The 17301-nt window shown below is 36.6% G+C and overlaps 1 protein-coding gene across 1 annotated transcript; it reads left to right on the top strand.

The window, feature by feature from the left end:
* Positions 1–11744: 11744 nt before the first annotated feature.
* On the top strand, positions 11745–15727 carry LOC108980698 (probable protein disulfide-isomerase A6). The gene is made up of 11 exons (XM_018951701.2): positions 11745–12036; positions 12592–12676; positions 12888–12985; positions 13084–13139; positions 13833–13950; positions 14085–14112; positions 14202–14293; positions 14392–14548; positions 14625–14749; positions 14991–15090; positions 15360–15727. The coding sequence occupies exons 1-11, from the start codon at positions 11876–11878 to the stop codon at positions 15423–15425; spliced, it is 1086 nt and encodes a 361-aa protein (XP_018807246.1). The 5' UTR covers positions 11745–11875; the 3' UTR covers positions 15426–15727.
* Positions 15728–17301: the final 1574 nt, after the last annotated feature.

The following is a 17301-nucleotide window of genomic DNA, read 5'->3' as shown; positions in this document are numbered from 1 at the left end:
GCGGAGCTGCCATTGTCGACAAAGATCCGCCTAGTGGTGAAGTTGGTGACCAGCGTAGTCACCACTTGGGCGTTGTCTAAAGGAAATGACGGGGGCCGATTCGTTTCTCCTGTACTTGGTGGGGCGGTACTCTGTCGATTATACTTCTCGATATCTTGCTTACTTGGCGTGCACCTTCCGACCGAATGATGTTGCGCCCCGGCCAGTGAATCCTCCCGTGATGGTTCTAATTTCCCCCAACGACGGCCCTTCTACTGTGGTGTGGAAGGGCGATCGTGCTGGGGTCCTTTCCCTCATTTCCATTTGTCTCGGACTCCTTTCCCCTTGGCCTGTTGGCCTTCTCGGCACTTCTTTCCCGTAATCTCCTTCTCCACTCCCTCTCTAGTCTCCTGGCAGGTGGATTCTGCAGCCTCGGTTGCCCAGTCTATTCTCTTTCCTCTTTCAAGGTAATGTAGTCTTCTGTGTTACGAGTGGTGGAATGATGCTAAGTGCAATAGCGGCGACTAGTGCTCTTGTAGATGTTTGCTTATGTGGCTTCCCGGCCGTCTTTCTGGATGGTGAGCGTCGTTCGGTCAAATCGAAACCCCAGGCCTCTCATAGGGGCTTCCTCCCTCCTGTTGTCATGTGGTATCTTCTCAGGCTTCTCACGAGCTTTGCTCTTGGTTGGTGTCTTCCCTTTTTCTGCCAACCTGTTTTAATTCTTTTTTTCTTGGTTCGGTCAAGGCTTGGAGTGTATCTTCAATGTTAATGAAGTTGTCTGCTTGATTTGTGAACTCTCGCTGCTTGGTTGGAGTTCTCTTCGCCAATTCTACCATGAACTGGGACCGGGGCCATACTCATCCTAAAAGCGTTGCCAAAGTTATTTTCTCATTTTGTTCGTCTGTAGTTATGCACTCTTTATTGAACCTAGATATGCATGCTTTCAAACCTCTATCTTCCACTTGCTTGATGGTAAGGAGATATGTCGCAGGATGTCTTCTTTTTTCGCTCGTGATAAAATTGTGTGAGGAATAGACGAGCTAGCTCCTCAAAGCTGTCTATGGACCAGGGTGCCAAGGACCTAAACCATACTCTTGTCGGCCCTTTCACGATCAGCGGGAAAGCTCTACAAGCCACTTCTCCAGGGAAACCATGTAGGGTCATGTGGGCTTTGAAGGTTTCTAGGTGTTTGAGGGTGTTTCTGGTCCTGTCATACATGTCCATGAGAGGACTCGGAAGTTTGGTGGTAGGGGCACAACCATCAACTCCTTGCTTTAGGATAGTCCTGAGTTGGTGAGCAATTAGTCTACTAATGATGACTTGCCCATATTTTTCTCCATCTCCTCGTACTTCCCCTTGAGGTTGCGCAGCTTATTCTACATGTTTATTCTTTCTTCTTCCACGTCACCTCCTCTTCCAGTGTTTCTGGATCCTACGTGCACGTTGTCACTTGGTCCTGCATCATTCTCTGGTTCGTTGGTGGCTACCTTGAGCGTCTCGTTTTCTCTTCGGAGGGTTTCTACTTTGGTAGTTAGCTTTCCTACCAGTTTTTCCATCACGACAAGTCTTGCTTCAATGTTTGTTGACATTGCTTCTTCTTGTCCCTGATTTTCTGAGAATTGGTTGTCACAGGCATACGAAGAAGATATGAAGTCTATTAAGATCCTGCAAACGGCGCTACTGTTAGTTTGTGTGTGAGTTTAGAGGGTTCCAGCAACTTGGGTCTTGAGTCTTTCACCTGCACACTTAAGAAAACACGTGGAGTGGGGTGCCTTGGTGGAGGCCGGAGAGTCTCCGATGCTAAAGTCAGTATATCTCCTTAGTAGTTTGTGTGTGAGTTTAGAGGAATCAGAGAGAGTTCTTCGTACATGGAGATCGACTTTTATACTAGGTTTTCGAGTGGGGATAGCTCTTACCTGGATTCAAGGAGTCCATGTCACCTCAACTGTTTGCTTAGTCAGAATTCTTTAATGTCGTGTGGCTTTTGGGACGATGACATTAATGCGGCGTAGAGTCCAATGAGAGGTGCCATTAATGTGGCTTGGCTCCCTAACTCAATTTTTTCTGTGGAAGTTTCCTGTTAAGCCCTTCATGCCTGCGGTTCCCCATATTTCCCGCCCACCTGCCTGCACAGGTTCTCAAGGCTAGGCTGTCATTGGGGAGGTGGCAGGGCGGTGAGTCTCACCTGCCTCTACCTTCCACTTTCTCCACACGTGGGTTGCTTCATGGGTGAGTTTTGCTCATGGGCTAAGTACTTTGCAGAGGCTCACTTACTCCTTTTAGAAGGGGAGTCGTTGGACTTGGCTAGGTTTGACTGGGCTTTCTGACTTTCTACCTTAGTGGTCCCTCGTGGGCTTGGTATATGAGTAGATGAAAGGGAAAACCCCATTATACTAGTCATATTCTAGTAGTTTTTATTATTTGACCGTCCATCTCCCATCCCTTCCTTCCCACCTTCAGACAGTGCTATTGTTAACATTGTGTTTCTTACGCCTTTGGGCCAGGTTCTAGCAACTCGAGTCTTGAGTCTTTCACCTTCATACTTAAGAAGACACGGAGAGTGAGGGGGCCTTGGTTGAGGCCGGAGAGTCTTTGATGCTTTGTTAGTATATTTCCTAGAACCTTTACAAAAACTCCAAGCGATAATTCTGGTACAAATCCTAAGACTCTTTTTCCCTCTTGGCGCACTTGGATTGTATTATCAATATCTGATTGGGTAATTTTATACGCTAATTTCATGCTCCTTGTAGTCCTTCAATTGATCAAATTCTTTTTTAATTTCAAAATCACATTCTTGAAAATCTGCAGATGGCCTATTGTGATAGAATTCTACATGTTTGGATAATGAGATGAGATAAGTGTTCTGTGAATAGTAGTAAAATTCTTTGTAAAGAGTAGTGAAATGATTTGAAGTAAGATATTTGATTGGGTTTTGAGAAATGAGAAAGAAAAAATTGAATAAAAATGTTATAAAGTTAAAAAATTGTTTGAATATTATTTTCATTTTGAAGTTTGGGAAAATATTATTTTTTGTGTTTTATTTCAAATTTTGGAAAAGTTGTAATGATTAGATGAAAAAGTTAAAAATTTAAAATTGAAAAATAATTTGTATTTGAGTGATGTTTGAAAAGAAAATTATGAAAAGTTTTGAAATGAGTTTGAGAACTCATCTTATCTAACTTTCTAAACAACCCCCAACTCTTCATCAAAATTTCAGATAGTGGTGGGGCCTTTGTCAAAATTCTATGTTTTGCAATTTTCAAACCTCCATTTTCATCCAATACATAAATTTATCTCATCAAATAGAGAATTCTAAATGAATTTGATCTCTTAAATACCCTTATTCATCATCCCTGTAGCTAGATAAATCTTATATATCAATCCAAACCAAGAGTCTATTTGGGTTGCATTATGAGTCTTAAAAAATTGTTTAAATAGTTTTAAAAAAATTTTAATAATAAAATTAAGTTGTTTAGTTGTTTCATATTAAAAAAAATTTTAATATAAAGAGCTAAAATGTATTTTAATGATAAAAGTACCTTTTAATTGATATTTTTCTTTAAACATACTTTTTTCAGATATTTCGAAACGTAGCCACGCTTAAAAAAAAACTGTCAATGAATGAAAATATCTATATAACTTTTAAATAATTACAACTTTACCCTTATTTTATCTGATTGAGTGACAATCCATTTTATCAATATTTTATATTTTAATTTTAATTTCAAATTTCAAATTTCAAATTTTAAAATTTTTACAATTTTCAGAAGTTGACACATAAGCATGTATGATTGTGTAAGTAAAATTATAAGTATAGATTGGATTTTCCATCTTTAAAAATACAAATGACTTTTTATGTCATTTATACTTCAAAAAATATATATTTTTAATTTGTTTCCAAACAAATGTAATATATTTGAAAGTAGTTTTGACATATGGTTACTAAATAATAAACAACTTTTTAATGATAGTATTTATTAATTTAAGCTCTACAATTATAAAGTTTAAGCTAAAAGCTAAAAATCAAATAGCCATATTTCCTTTCGGCAACCCTCTCTTACAAAAAAAAAAAAAAAAAGCCTCCAAATGAGTTTTGCTAGAGGAGAGGGGACTTCGATTTCCTCTTCCTTCCCCCTCTCCTTCCCTCCTTTCACCGTGCTTGGTCCTCACATGCCGCTCACAACTGCACATCCTCACATGCCACACGAGCTGGATCACCACAATCACCACCACCAGATCTTTCAGATCTGACTTTTGTGACTGAAAAGAGACAAACTTGTTGCCTTCACGGCCGTCAAAGTCCATCGGAGTTGGTCCAAATTGTAATCCATTTTTTTTCATTCTTATTTTCCTTATTGTATGGTAAAAGTAAAAAATGAGTTCGTCTCTTGGACGGTTTGTCCGTAGAGGTTGAGTCCCCATTTTCTATGAAAGGTGAGGTTGAGTCTTTGTTTAGGCAGATTGCTGTTTCTTGGATGTTTGTCTCTAGAGAGTATCAGTATCAGTGAAGTTCAGATCAGTCTAGTAGTGTACTGGTTAGCTCCAAATGGTTGATATGAGGATATTCCAGCATGTATCCGGTCATGAATATAAGTTTCTCTTAATGAATGAATGAATGATGACATTTTCATTCAAAAAAAGAAAAAGCTAAAAGCTATATTATAATATTACCCACCGCAACCCTAAATAATAAACCTTACTCATTATCATGATTTTTATCACAAACCTTATCCATTATTTTGAAATTGAATTTAGCTGATGTAGCACTATTCTTAACAAAAATCAAAGTTTGTTAAGTTATGGTCCTCTCCTTGTTGGGTGAGATTTCTCTCTAGAATAGAGTGAGTCTCTTAGGCTAGTGTGGCTGGTTTGAAGAGGTGGTTATGGAGGAAGAGTTAGCAAAGTTGTGGGAGGAGTTATGTCTCACTTAGAGGGAAAAAGAAGGGATGGTTCTACCGTCTAATTCAATGGCTAGAGCAGTGCAACATGGTCAGTTTTGTCTGTTGACCATGACTATGGCTGATAAATCTATTAATAAAGAAGCATTCAAGAGTACAATGACAAAGGTTTGGAGGTGTGAGAGTTGGATCCAATTCTCTGAAGTTGGAGTCAACAAGTTTCTCATAGAGTTCAACAAAGAGAAGGATATGCATCGAGTGATCAATGGCAGGCCATGGTCATTTGATTGATGGCTTCTGTGCCTTCAGGTTCTTTATGGCAACATGTTGATCAATGAGGTGCCTTGAATAAAGAGGAGTTATAGATTCAAGTTTATAATATGTCATTTGCTTGTATGACATAAGAAGTGGGATATCAGATTGGAGGAAGTCTAGGGAGGGTGCTCAAAATCCATGCAGATGCTAGAGGGATTGGTTGGGGGACATTTCTGAGAATAAGAGTGGAAGTTGACATCACAAAAGCTCTCTTAAGAGGTATGTTCATAACTGTTGAAGGTAAAAAGTCTTGGGTGCAATTTAAATATGAAAGATTGCCTATTTTTTGTTTCAAGTGTGGAGTAATCAAACATTCCCAGAACGCTTGTTCTAAGTCTTGAGTGATAATGGACAACAACAATATGGTGTATGGCTAAGAGCCCTTGCAGTTAAGGAAAGTGAATTTCATCAGAAGAGGTATGGTGATGGGGATAGTCAGTTTGCTAAATCTGAATACCAGTCATGCATGAAGGGTGGGGAGGATAGGGATGAAGCCCAAAAAGGCAACACTAAATCTCTGGAGTGGATTCAAGATCCTACTAAGGAAACTGCAGAAATTAAGGCCAATGATTCTAAGATGGAAGGTCTGCATTTTTTAAGGATTCTGAAAAATTCAAAATCAATACCTGAAAAGGAAAGGGAGACAGAGCTATAAAAGGAAGTTACTACAATTACCAAAGTAGAAGGGGGCATGTGTCAAATGCTAGTGGTTGAGGAAACCGACTCAGTAAGGAAAGATTCTACTGATGAGCAAAAAAGGTCTAGTCAAAGCAAGTATCATAGCTCAGCACAGGATATTGAGGCTCCTAATGATCTAATGGCTCAGGTTAATTCCCTTGATCAATTCATTAATGACCAAGTTCAGGTTCTGGATTAGTCCAAAAAGAGGGCCAGTTGGAAAAGAAGGGTCAGGGATAAATGTTTTGAAATTTTAAATTTTGGCCCAAGAGAGAGTAATACAGGCCTTTCAACCAAAAATGAGAGAGTTGCAAGTTAGTCGAATGAAGGAATTGTCAAGTATATGGTTAAAAGATCAAAAATTGAGGGAAAGGAAACTGTGGACTCAAGTAATACAAATTTGGTGGTGGTTGTTTGATAGTCCCACCAAGAGCAATGAGTTGCCTCAGCTGGAACTGTTGAGGGTTTGGGAACCTTAGGACAGTTCATGACTTGCATCTAATGGTGCAAAATAAGCTCCCATATTTTATTTTCTTAATGGAAACAAAATGTAAAATGAATAAGGTGGAATTAATAAAAAGGATATTGAAGTTTGAAAACAGCTTTGTCATTGATTGTAAAGGGCTTACTAGAGGGATTGCCTTCCTTTGGAAGGATGATGTTGAGGTTGAGGTTAGTTCCCATACCCAAAATCATATTTCTCTATTGGTTAAGGGGGAAAAGGAAGGGGTGAATTAGATTTTAACTAGGTTTTATGGCAATCCTATCACTACAAAGAGAAAGTAGAGTTGGCAGCAACTCCAAGCAATCCAACCTGAGGACTCCAAAGGGTGGTTATGTGTAGGGGATTTCAACAAGATACTCAGTTATAGAGAGAAATGTGGAGGGGCTTTGAGATCTTACAAAAAGATAGAGGCCTTTAGAAAGATTGTGGATAAGTGTGGTTTTAGTGATATGGGATTCATTGGCAACAAATATACTTGGTCTAATGGCAGATATGGTGAGGCCTTCACTAAAGAGAGGCTTGATACAGCCTTCAACAATAATATATGGGCTGAGGCCTTCCCTATATCGAGTGTATACATTCTTCTAGCACTGAGCTCAGAACATAGTCCTTTGCACATCACTATGGAATATAATAATTTTGAATGGCCAGAAATGCTAAGCAATTCAGGTTTAAGGCTAGTTGGTCTTAAGAGAGGAGTGCTACAAGATATTGGAGGAAGCTTGGAGTCAACCCAGGATGGCTGAGACTAAACTAAGTTTTACAAATGTAGGCCTTAACAAGTGCAATATGAAATTGATGCAGTGGAGTAAGATGAACATTGGCAATTCAAAAAAATAGATTAATGCTAAGTTGGCTCAATTATCAGAACTACAAAAGGTCAATAAGGGACATCTGAATGAGAACATTAAGCAGATGCAAAACAATGTGGACAGATTGCTTGAAGAAGATCATATCACATGGAAGTAAAGAGTCAAACAAAGGTGGTTGAATGAGGGGGATTGGGCACAAAATTTTTTCACCAGTGTGCATCTCAAATGAACAAGACAAATTTGATAAAGAAGTTGTTTGATGACAATGAACATGAAGTACATTCTAAAGAGGGCATTTGTAACCTATTTCAAGAATACTTTAAAGAATTATTTACCTCTTCTGAACCCAGAAATATTGCAGACTGCCTTGGATCATTGGAGACTCGAGTAATTGCTATCCAGAATGAAATGCTGATCCGACCATACACTCAGTAGGAGGTTGAAGATGCACTTTTTCAAATGAATGGCCTCAACTCTCTAGGCCCATATGGGTTCCCTGCAGCCTTTTATAAAAAATATTGGGCTATAGTTGGAGCACAGGTGCGTGAAGCAGTTTTGTTTCTGTTGAACTCTAATGACAGCTTAGCAGAAATCAACAACACCTTCATTACACTAATCCCCAAGAAAAAGGCCTTACTAAAGTGACTGTGTTTAGACCAATTTCTCTTAATTTGTAATGTGATGTATAAGCTTATTTCAAAAGTAGTGGCAAATATATTAAAGAAAATTTTGCTGCTCATAATTTCTCCTACCCAATCAGCTTTTGTTCCTAATAGACTAATTTGTGACAATGTCATTGTGGCATTTGAGGCTTTGTATATTATGAAATGTAAAATCACAGGTAAGGAAAGCTACATGACATTGAAACTAGATATGAGCAAGGCTTATGACAGAATTGAGTAGAGTATTCTAAGAGTAGTGCTATGCAAAATAGGATTTTGCAGTCAATGAGTGGAGATGGTGATGAAGTGCATTGAATCTGTCTTTTGTGCAATTATGGTGAATGGAGATCCACAAGAAACTTTCCATCCAACTAGAGGTATAAGACAAGGTGATAATCTTTCACCCTATATATATATATATATATATATATATATATATTTTTTTTTTTTATCTTGTGTGTGAAGCTTTCAGTAATCTGATTGGAAAGGTTGAGGCGAATGATTTGATTCATGGTGTTCCAGTTGCAAGAGGTCAGCTTAGAATCTCTCATATTTTCTTTGCGGATGATAGTCTTTTATTTTGTAGGGCTAATTCTATTGAATGTGAAAGGTTGTTCAGTCTTTTGAGAGTGTATGAGACAGCTTCAGGAGATAAATTAAATCTTGAGAAGACCTATATTATTTTTAGTAGAAATATAGCCAAGGTTACTCAAAATTACGTCCTATCTATTGCTGGGATGAGGACTGTCATGTCATATGAAAAATATTTTGGGTTGCCATTTGTAGTGGGAAGGAATTGAAGCAAGTCCTTCAAAAGAATCTTGGATAATATCATAATGAGGCTTAGTAATCAAAGAGTTAAGATGTTATCTCAAGCAGGGAATGAAATATATATAAAAGTTGTGGTTCAAGCTCTCCCCACCTACAATATGAGTGTTTTTAAGCTGCGTAACTACTTGTTGAAATCTATTAATAGTGTAATCCAAATTTTTTAGTGGAGGCAGCAAGAAAAAGAGCATAACATTCACTGGGTACCATGGAAACTGATGGGGAAGGCAAAATCTGTTGGGGGCATGGGTTGTAGGGACCTCGAGTGCTTTAATAAAGCTAAGCAGTGCTGGAGGTTGATCTAAGAACTTGATTCTGTTGCAGCTAAGGTGATGAAAGCCAAATACCATCAAGGCTCCACATTTCATAAGGCAAAACTGGGCTCTAAACCATCATATGTGTGGAGAAGCTTTCTTGCAACTAGGCATACAATGGAAGTAGGTTCTTTTGGAGGATTGGTACTGGGAGTGATATCCATATCTAGTAGGATAAATGGCTAGATCATTCTAATCCTAGTAAGGTGCTAAGCCCTTTCAAGGTGCTGGACAACAAAGCCACAGTGGCAGATTTGATTGAGCTTAATTCTAGGCAATGCAAGTCTGATTTGGTGTAAGAGAGTTTTTAGCAGGGGGATGCTAATATTATTTTGAAAACTCCAATTAGTACTCTAAACAGCAATGATAGAATTATTTGGTAGGGCTCAAAATATGGTTGCTTCTATTTCAGGAGTGCATACCAAAGGGAGAAATCAAGGGAATTGGCAGAAAATGGACAAGCTTCAAGTAGTAACCATTTTAAAGAGGTATGGAAGCAAATATGGCAACTCAATGTGCAACCTGGAGACAAGGTTTTCTTGTGGAGGGCCTGTCTAGAGGCTCTTCCTACCCAGTCCAATTTATTAAAAAAGAAAGTAGTTGATCAACTATTATATCCGATCTGTTATATGGAAGAAGAGAATGGGATAAATGCTATATGGAGGTGTGAGTCTACTAGGGATGTCTGGAGTCAATATTCTAAAAGATTGCATAAATGCTATCTGCCTCAATCTTCTATATTGTAGCTTTTTGAAGCACTAACAGGTTCTATGGACAGCCAGATTCTTTAAGAGTTTGTAGTGGTGGCAAGGAAGATTTGGTGGAGAAGGAACTGCATCATTTTCAACATTGAGTTTTCACATCTTAACTCTATTGTGAAAAAGGCTAGAGTCATTCTTGACTACATGCTAGTTGAGGAAGACCTTAAGAACAAGCAACAAAGTTAGACAATTATGCACATCAGCTGAAGAATAGAAGGCCCCGCCTTCGAATTGGTTCAAGTTGAACTGGGATGGATTTGTTGATAAAATTCATGGTCTGATTGGAGTTGGTGTGGTTGTGAGGGACAGTGAAGGACAGATAATTGCTACCATGAGGCTAAGAAAACAATTATTTCTAAACCCACTGCTGGTTGAGATGTTTGGAGCTCTTCAGGCTATTAAGTTTGGTGTGGATCTAGGCCTCAAACAGGTTATTATTGCGGGAGACTCGTTGCCAGTAATCAATACATTACAAGATGATAAGGAAGGTTGGAGCAATGCTAGTATGTTTGTATGTGAAGCAAAACAGTGGATGACAAATTTTGCTAAGTGGGAGGTTTCTCATGTTTAGAGAAATTGCAACTTTATGGCTTATTTATTGGCAAAAGATGCTCTTTCCATTTTAGATATAATTGTAACTTTGGAGAATGCTCCTACTTGTATCTCATCTTTGTTATAATGGAATGGTTTAAGAGTTTTTCCTTTAAAAAAAAAAAAATTGAATTTAACTAATATTAACAAGAGCAATTTCTGCGGGTGAAATTAGAGTCATCTAGGAATTCATCCTCTATATGTCCAAGACAATGTTGGGAGTTGCGTTCAGAATTGGGAACATCTTCTCAAAGACTGCTGATTCAGCAAATACGATATGAATGACTACAGATCGAGAACTTCATTTTTAGGATCACGCCATTCTGGCGAGTATGTCTCGTACTGGGTGTGTATTTAATATAATTATATATATATTTTTATTTCAAATATGTTTTAAATATTTTAAAAGAGAGTTAATTTTTAGAGACTATTCATATAAGTTCATATAGATATTTTTAAAAAATATTTAAAATTATAATAATATCTTTTTTAAAATAATAATTTTTCTCTTATACCCTCATTCATCAATAGAACTACACACAATCTCTTATTTAGGATTGCAAATAAAATTTTTCAGAAGTAAAATCATGATGAATCTAACATTTTCCTCTTTCTATGCTCTGATCTCCAAAATCCAATGATAGAGAAGTGGTCGTTTAGATCTTTTTTATTATTTTACATTTCATTCGGTTTTGTGTCTTTTTTTAGTAGTTGTGTAAAATGTAAAACAACTGGTTAATCCAACATCATGTTTGAGCTATCTGTACTTACACACAAGCGTTGAAAAATTATCTATCATTTTCTGTTTTTAACCAACAAGCGAGTTCAATATGAAATGTTCAATCAAAATAGATTGAAGTATAAAATCACAGTAGAAAGTGAATTTAGTAATTTGCTTTATTTATTTTCAAGAAACTTTTAAACTCATCTCATATAATTTAATTATTATAAATTTTTTAAATTTTAATATAATATTAAATAAAATAAATAATTCAACTTTTTAAAATTATTAAATAAAAATAATATTAAAAAATATATTTTAATAATATTTTATTTAATTTTTTAATTTTAATTTCATCTTCTCTTATCTCGACTTTAAAAACATATGAGACCTTAATTTATATTGTAACACTTTTTTATTCTTAATATTAAAAAATTTAAATTTTAAAAATATCCCAAAATTTGTAATTTAAAAAATACAGTTTTTCGCCACCTAAATTTTTCCATTGCCCTCTCACAACTTGGCACGTCATCCAAACACGTCAACATTGTAACAATCGGAACGACCAAGCAAAGAGATTGCCACGTACTAATGACGAATGGAAAAATGCCACGTTAATAAAGTGTGAACAAAGGGGCAGCACATTACTAGCACTCAATGAGGACGCACGCTTCTAAGCTTTATCCGCTGGACACTCACCTGCTCCAACTCCAACGGAGCAGATATATATATATACACATTTCTCCTTTGTTCAGTTCCCCATTCTTGTAGCTTTTGGTTTCGGAGTGAAGGTACAAACAGAGAGTGCGAAATGGAAAAGCTTCTTCAGATCTGGTTAGTCTTCGTAACCTTGGCTTTGTTGGCTGTATCGGCACTAGCAGACGACGATGTCGTCGTTGTCCTAACCGAAGAAAACTTCGACAAAGAGGTTGGTCAGGAAAGAGGAGCTCTCGTCGAATTCTACGCTCCTTGGTACCCCTTCCTTCTCTCTCTGACCTTTGATAAATTGATTCCTTTTTGTTAGTATTTTTGGTTTTAGTGCTTAATTTAGCTCTTTCTGTTTCCCGTCGATCTGTGTTTTATAGTTCTGTCAGATCTCCGATCAATTCCTTTTAAATCAATGGGGATAGTGTATTACTCATCAATGTACTCATTAGAATCTCTTCAAATTATATATGCAAAGTAAGATTTTTGACGAAGAATAATGTATGGATGCAATCAAATGACGAATTGCGACGTAAACGTCTGTTGCATTGCAGTGAATTCTAAGTAGGTGGGTGAAAAATAACTATGAACTAGAAAAAAGGTGTAGCTTTTAATAATATACTAACAGGGCTCTTTGTGTAAATCCGTGTCTTGTAAGCTATTTCAAACTGCACTATACGGTCTGTACCGATGTTTACATTTTGTTTTGTTTTGTTTTGTTTTTTTTTTTTCATTTTAAATTTTCTGAAAGGTTCCCAGAAGGCCTACATACAGAGTTTACCAACATTACCACTTACATTGGCATTTTGTTTTGTGTAACAGGTGTGGTCACTGTAAAAAGCTTGCTCCAGAGTATGAGAGACTTGGCACAAGCTTTAAAAAGGCCAAGTCGGTTTTGATTGCAAAGGTCAGCTCTTTATAGTGGTCCTTGTACGTTAACTTATAAATTGGTTATAATTTGTTCGCTACAAGTTTTAATTTTCCATATCTTAAGCTGGTAGATATTCAATGAATGACATATTGGTCATACTTATTTTTTCTAATTTTACTTATCATTTCTAATTTTATTGAGGCTTTGTTGCATTCTTCTTGACGTATCATTTGGGAACATGGAGTAGGTTGACTGTGATGACCAAAAGAACTTGTGCAGCAAATATGGGGTTTCCGGATATCCAACAATTAAGTGGTTCCCTAAGGGATCTTTGGAACCCAAAAAGTGAGGGTGATTCTACTAATTAATACATAGTTCTAAATTGTTTGATTTGTGCCAATGGTCTATCTCCAGTTTTGACTGTATGTTATGTACGCTTATAGGTATGAAGGACCGCGAACTTCAGAAGCCCTTACTGAGTTTGTGAATACTGAAGGAGGTAGGGTGTCGTTCTTGAAAAGTTACCTTGTACCAACATATCAAGCATTTTTTTTCCCTTCTCTTGAAACGGGAAATATGTATATATATATTTATTAAAATTTGGCACTTTTCACAGAGAGAATTGTTTTGTTTTTTCATTTATTTATATTAATATTTTTACTTCAAAAGAGGGGGGCAGGGTTTTTTTTTTATTTATATTTTTGTATTTTATTTTATTTTTGGCTTCACTTTAATTTCTCTGTTGTTTGAAGCCTACTTTATGGATATGGATCCTAATCGTTGTGACGCTAATCTGCAATACACACCTCCACATTTAATCCTATATCTTCAAAGGATGCATGTCTCTGTAGCTCGGTGTGCCTTCAAATGAGTTCTGAGGTGTTAGCCTAGCATACGTGTTATTTTCCTATCACATCTTCCCAATGTGTCAACATAAATTATTCTGGCCTGGCCAAGCATGTCTCTTAGAACATCAATTGGCATGCGGATTTTGTGTTCATTATTATCCTTTTCACGGTATCACGAACTTGCATCACTTTTTTTTTTATTGGTATCAGGAACTTGCGTCACTGTTAATTACTTCTCTTTTTGTTTTTGTATTTTTTTGTTTTTTTCCCTTTCGTTCCCTCTAGTGTGTTTTGAATAGACTTGTATAACACCAAGAGTTTCTAATAATGTTAATCGATGGCAGGGACCAATGTGAAAATAGCTTCAGTTCCATCTGATGTAGTGGTGCTCACAGCTGATAATTTTGGTGAGGTCGTGTTGGATGAAACCAAAGATGTTTTGGTCGAGTTCTATGCACCTTGGTAAGGATGCCTTTTCTTCTCTCTTTTTAATATCAGTATATTTTTAGATACTCTCGATCTTGCTTCCTTCATGGTTTGTAGATTTTGTTTTTAATTTTTGTTCTTTTTTATCTAATGGATTATGGTTCTGCCAGGTGTGGTCATTGCAAGAACCTTGCTCCAGTATGTCTTCCCCTTCTATATTCTTATTGTGTTTGGCACCTTTAACTTCTGTACTCTTGACGGCATGGATTTTCCTTTTGTTGATTCAGACCTATGAAATGGTGGCCACAGCATTCAAATTTGAGGATGATGTAGTGATTGCTAATCTTGACGCTGACAAGTACAAGGATCTAGCAGAAAAGTAAGTGCAAGCTCGGTTTATATGTTCAATTTACATGCTGAAGATGGATTTATGTTAAACTTAAGAATCAATGTCAAAGGTCGGTGTTTTGTGTTAAGGTATGATGTAAGTGGGTTTCCTACATTGAAATTCTTCCCAAAGAGTAACAAAGCTGGTGAAGAATATGATGGTGGCCGAGATTTAGCTGACTTTGTCACTTTCATCAATGAAAAGTGTGGAACCAGTCGTGATGGTAAAGGACAGCTCACTTCAAAGGTTAGTAGCTATTGAGATAAAAACTGATGGCGATGGCAATTTATTATTGTCTTGTTAAGTTTGATGGTTAATACAGGCTGGTATAATTTCAAGTTTGGAAGCCTTGGTGAAGGAGTTTGTTGCTGCTAGTAATGAAGAGAAGAAGGCTGTCTTCTCTAGGATAGAAGAGGAAGTTGAGAAACTCACGGGTTTCAGTGCAAGGTACTTCCATATGGGTGTGAGGCTGTCTGCTTTTCATATCTAACTGTTTTAATTGTTAACTTATAACTGATATTAATGCCTTGGGAAAGTTTGTATTACTATATTATTGATGGCTGTCCTCTGTTATTTGCTTGAAACTATCATTTGTTTTTTCTTTTCTCTACAAATGCATTTCTTTAATTAATTTATTTGAGATAAAACCCTTGTAAACCTCAATGTAACTCTTACAAGCCCTTTTTAGGTATGGAAGGATTTACTTGAAAGCTGCCAAAAGTTGTATGGATAAAGGTGCAGATTATGCTAAGAATGAAATCCAGCGACTCCAGCGCTTGCTTGAGAAGGTAAGGTTTATGGGCTGTTCATCTTATTTGGATAGCTTTAAATGGTGCCATTTGGTGGAATCGGTATACATTGTTGACAAATTGAGTCGATAATACTCCTTAGTTTTAGTTCCTGTGTTTTTTCCCTTTCTTTCGGATAAGGAAACAGCAGCATTGAGAATAATATATTAAACATTGAAGATGAATGATTATAAACTACTACCATATGGAAATTTTGTCGCTGCGCCGGAGGAATCATGACTGTTGGTTTTCTTGTTTGTTGCATGCAGTCAATCAGCCCAGGCAAGGCAGACGAGTTCACCCTGAAGAAAAATATCCTATCAGCATTCGCTTGATCGTGATCTCCGGTAACCTAGCCTAGTCTAGAACTCATCTTGCATATACTGGGAGGTGTTTATTAAATGGTTTTCCTGCCATTACAATTGACACCCATCTGACTCGAGCTGGCTCGAGCTGGGCATCTCAGCGGTTACAATTGTAGGCCTTGATGGTAATCGGTCACCCATGCTACTATATCAGAGAATTGTTTTGAGATCCAATTTTAGCTAATTGCTCAAAGAGTTTTGTATTTTGAATTCTGGATAATAAAACTTAATTTTGGGTTGAAGCTCAGTTTCTGCAACCTATATTTCTTTTCTGTTACATGTCTTAAACTTCCAATTCACTCATCAAGAAAAAGAAAAGAAGAGTTTGTGAAACTGGGATGTCATGATCGTTGTGTTTAAACTACCCAAGAAAAAATTGATACGATATGATTCAAAGACAAGACCAGCCTCCCTTCCCACCGCCGACGCAATCCGGTCCCCACTCCGAAATTAGTTCAATTAGCTGCAAAGTCTGTTTAAATATTCACTTCCGCCTCTGCATGGGAGAAGAAATTATCCAAACTAACATAGCTTTCTTCTAAATTGGGTTGAAAAAACTTAAATAAATTTGTCACTGCCTTGATACCAACATTAGAATATTAGTATAGTGGAATAACCAATGCTTTTGTTACACCAAAAGATGATCCTCAATGGGGCTGTTCCACCCTTTTAACAAAGACAGGAGAATTAGAAGTAGAAAGAAGGGAAAGAAGAAGATGATGGGGAAGAGAAAGATTGTATACTCAAATTGTATGAATATTAAAAACCTAACTCTACTAGACAATGCTACTCCACATTTGTATCATCCAGCTGGAGTCAACATTATCTGAATTTGATGTCAACTAAAACATTGTCACATTAAAATAATGAGAGAAATAATTTTTTAATTTATTTATAGCTAATGCTGAGCAAGTGGTGTTAGATTCATTGTACTTCATTAGTGGAGTTTTACGTATATTTGTACATTTAAATATTATTTGTTGTGCTGTTATTGATTTTAAGGTTATCAATATTATTTGTTGTGGTGGTGGTGGTGTGGCCATAGTGGTATAGTTTGATTTTAAGTATTATTTGGGTGGTGGGGATGTCATGGATCTGGAAAATGGATTTTCTTGTTTTGAATATTGTGCATGGTTTGGATTTGTGGTGTTGGTTTTGTCATTATTTTTTTTTTCTATTTTTTGTATCATAATTTGACTGGTGCATATTGCTAATTTGAGTTGTCAAAAGATTTGACTAAAAAATGAACACGTTGTTTGAATACTAATAATAAAATATTATTAAAGCCTAGTAAAATAAATAAATTCATACTTCTGTTGTACCAACATAAGATCTTCATTGGGATTGTTCCTCCCTTTCAGTGAAGAGAGGGGAAGTAGAAGTTGAAAGAAAAGGTAGAAGCAGAGCTTCAAGAAGAAGAATGAGTGAAAAGGACGAAGAGAAGAAGTAGAAAGTTAAGAAGTGAGCCGGGTAGAGAATGAGAAATAGAAATTGAAAAAATAACCAACGATAAATATGTTCTATAAAAAAAATGGGGGAGTATGTGAATCAAAAGTATTAAACGACCAATCAATGTCTATTTAAAAATATGTATCATATTTATGTAAAAGGTTATAGATAAATTCATCTCAATCATAGTATTTCTGCATGAGTGATAATGCAAACTGCTTAATCCAAAATATATAACTAGGCACCGATGAGAGTCATCATAATAGTTGAGTGAAAGAGTAAAGAATATGAAAACAACTAGCATATATGACACCAATATAATAATGCTATTAAATTATGGTGTAATAAAGAATCTCATACCTTGATTGCATCAAAAGATCTTCAATGAGTGAGAGTT

Source organism: Juglans regia, chromosome 11 (assembly GCF_001411555.2).
Source record: "Juglans regia cultivar Chandler chromosome 11, Walnut 2.0, whole genome shotgun sequence".
Taxonomy (NCBI): Eukaryota; Viridiplantae; Streptophyta; class Magnoliopsida; order Fagales; family Juglandaceae; genus Juglans; species Juglans regia.
Note: the sequence above shows the minus strand (reverse complement) of the source record. Positions and strands in the feature narration are given on the sequence as shown.

What these genes read in the sequence shown, in the direction of transcription:
- LOC108980698 (XM_018951701.2), top strand. Translation starts at nt 11,876, where the DNA reads ATGGAAAAGCTTCTTCAGATCTGGTTAGTCTTCGTAACCTTGGCTTTG. An exon ending in GGATCTTTGGAACCCAAAAA is followed by an intron (nt 12,986 to 13,083) that starts GTGAGGGTGATT and finishes GTACGCTTATAG; the next exon opens with GTATGAAGGACCGCGAACTT. An exon ending in TACAAGGATCTAGCAGAAAA is followed by an intron (nt 14,294 to 14,391) that starts GTAAGTGCAAGC and finishes TTTTGTGTTAAG; the next exon opens with GTATGATGTAAGTGGGTTTC.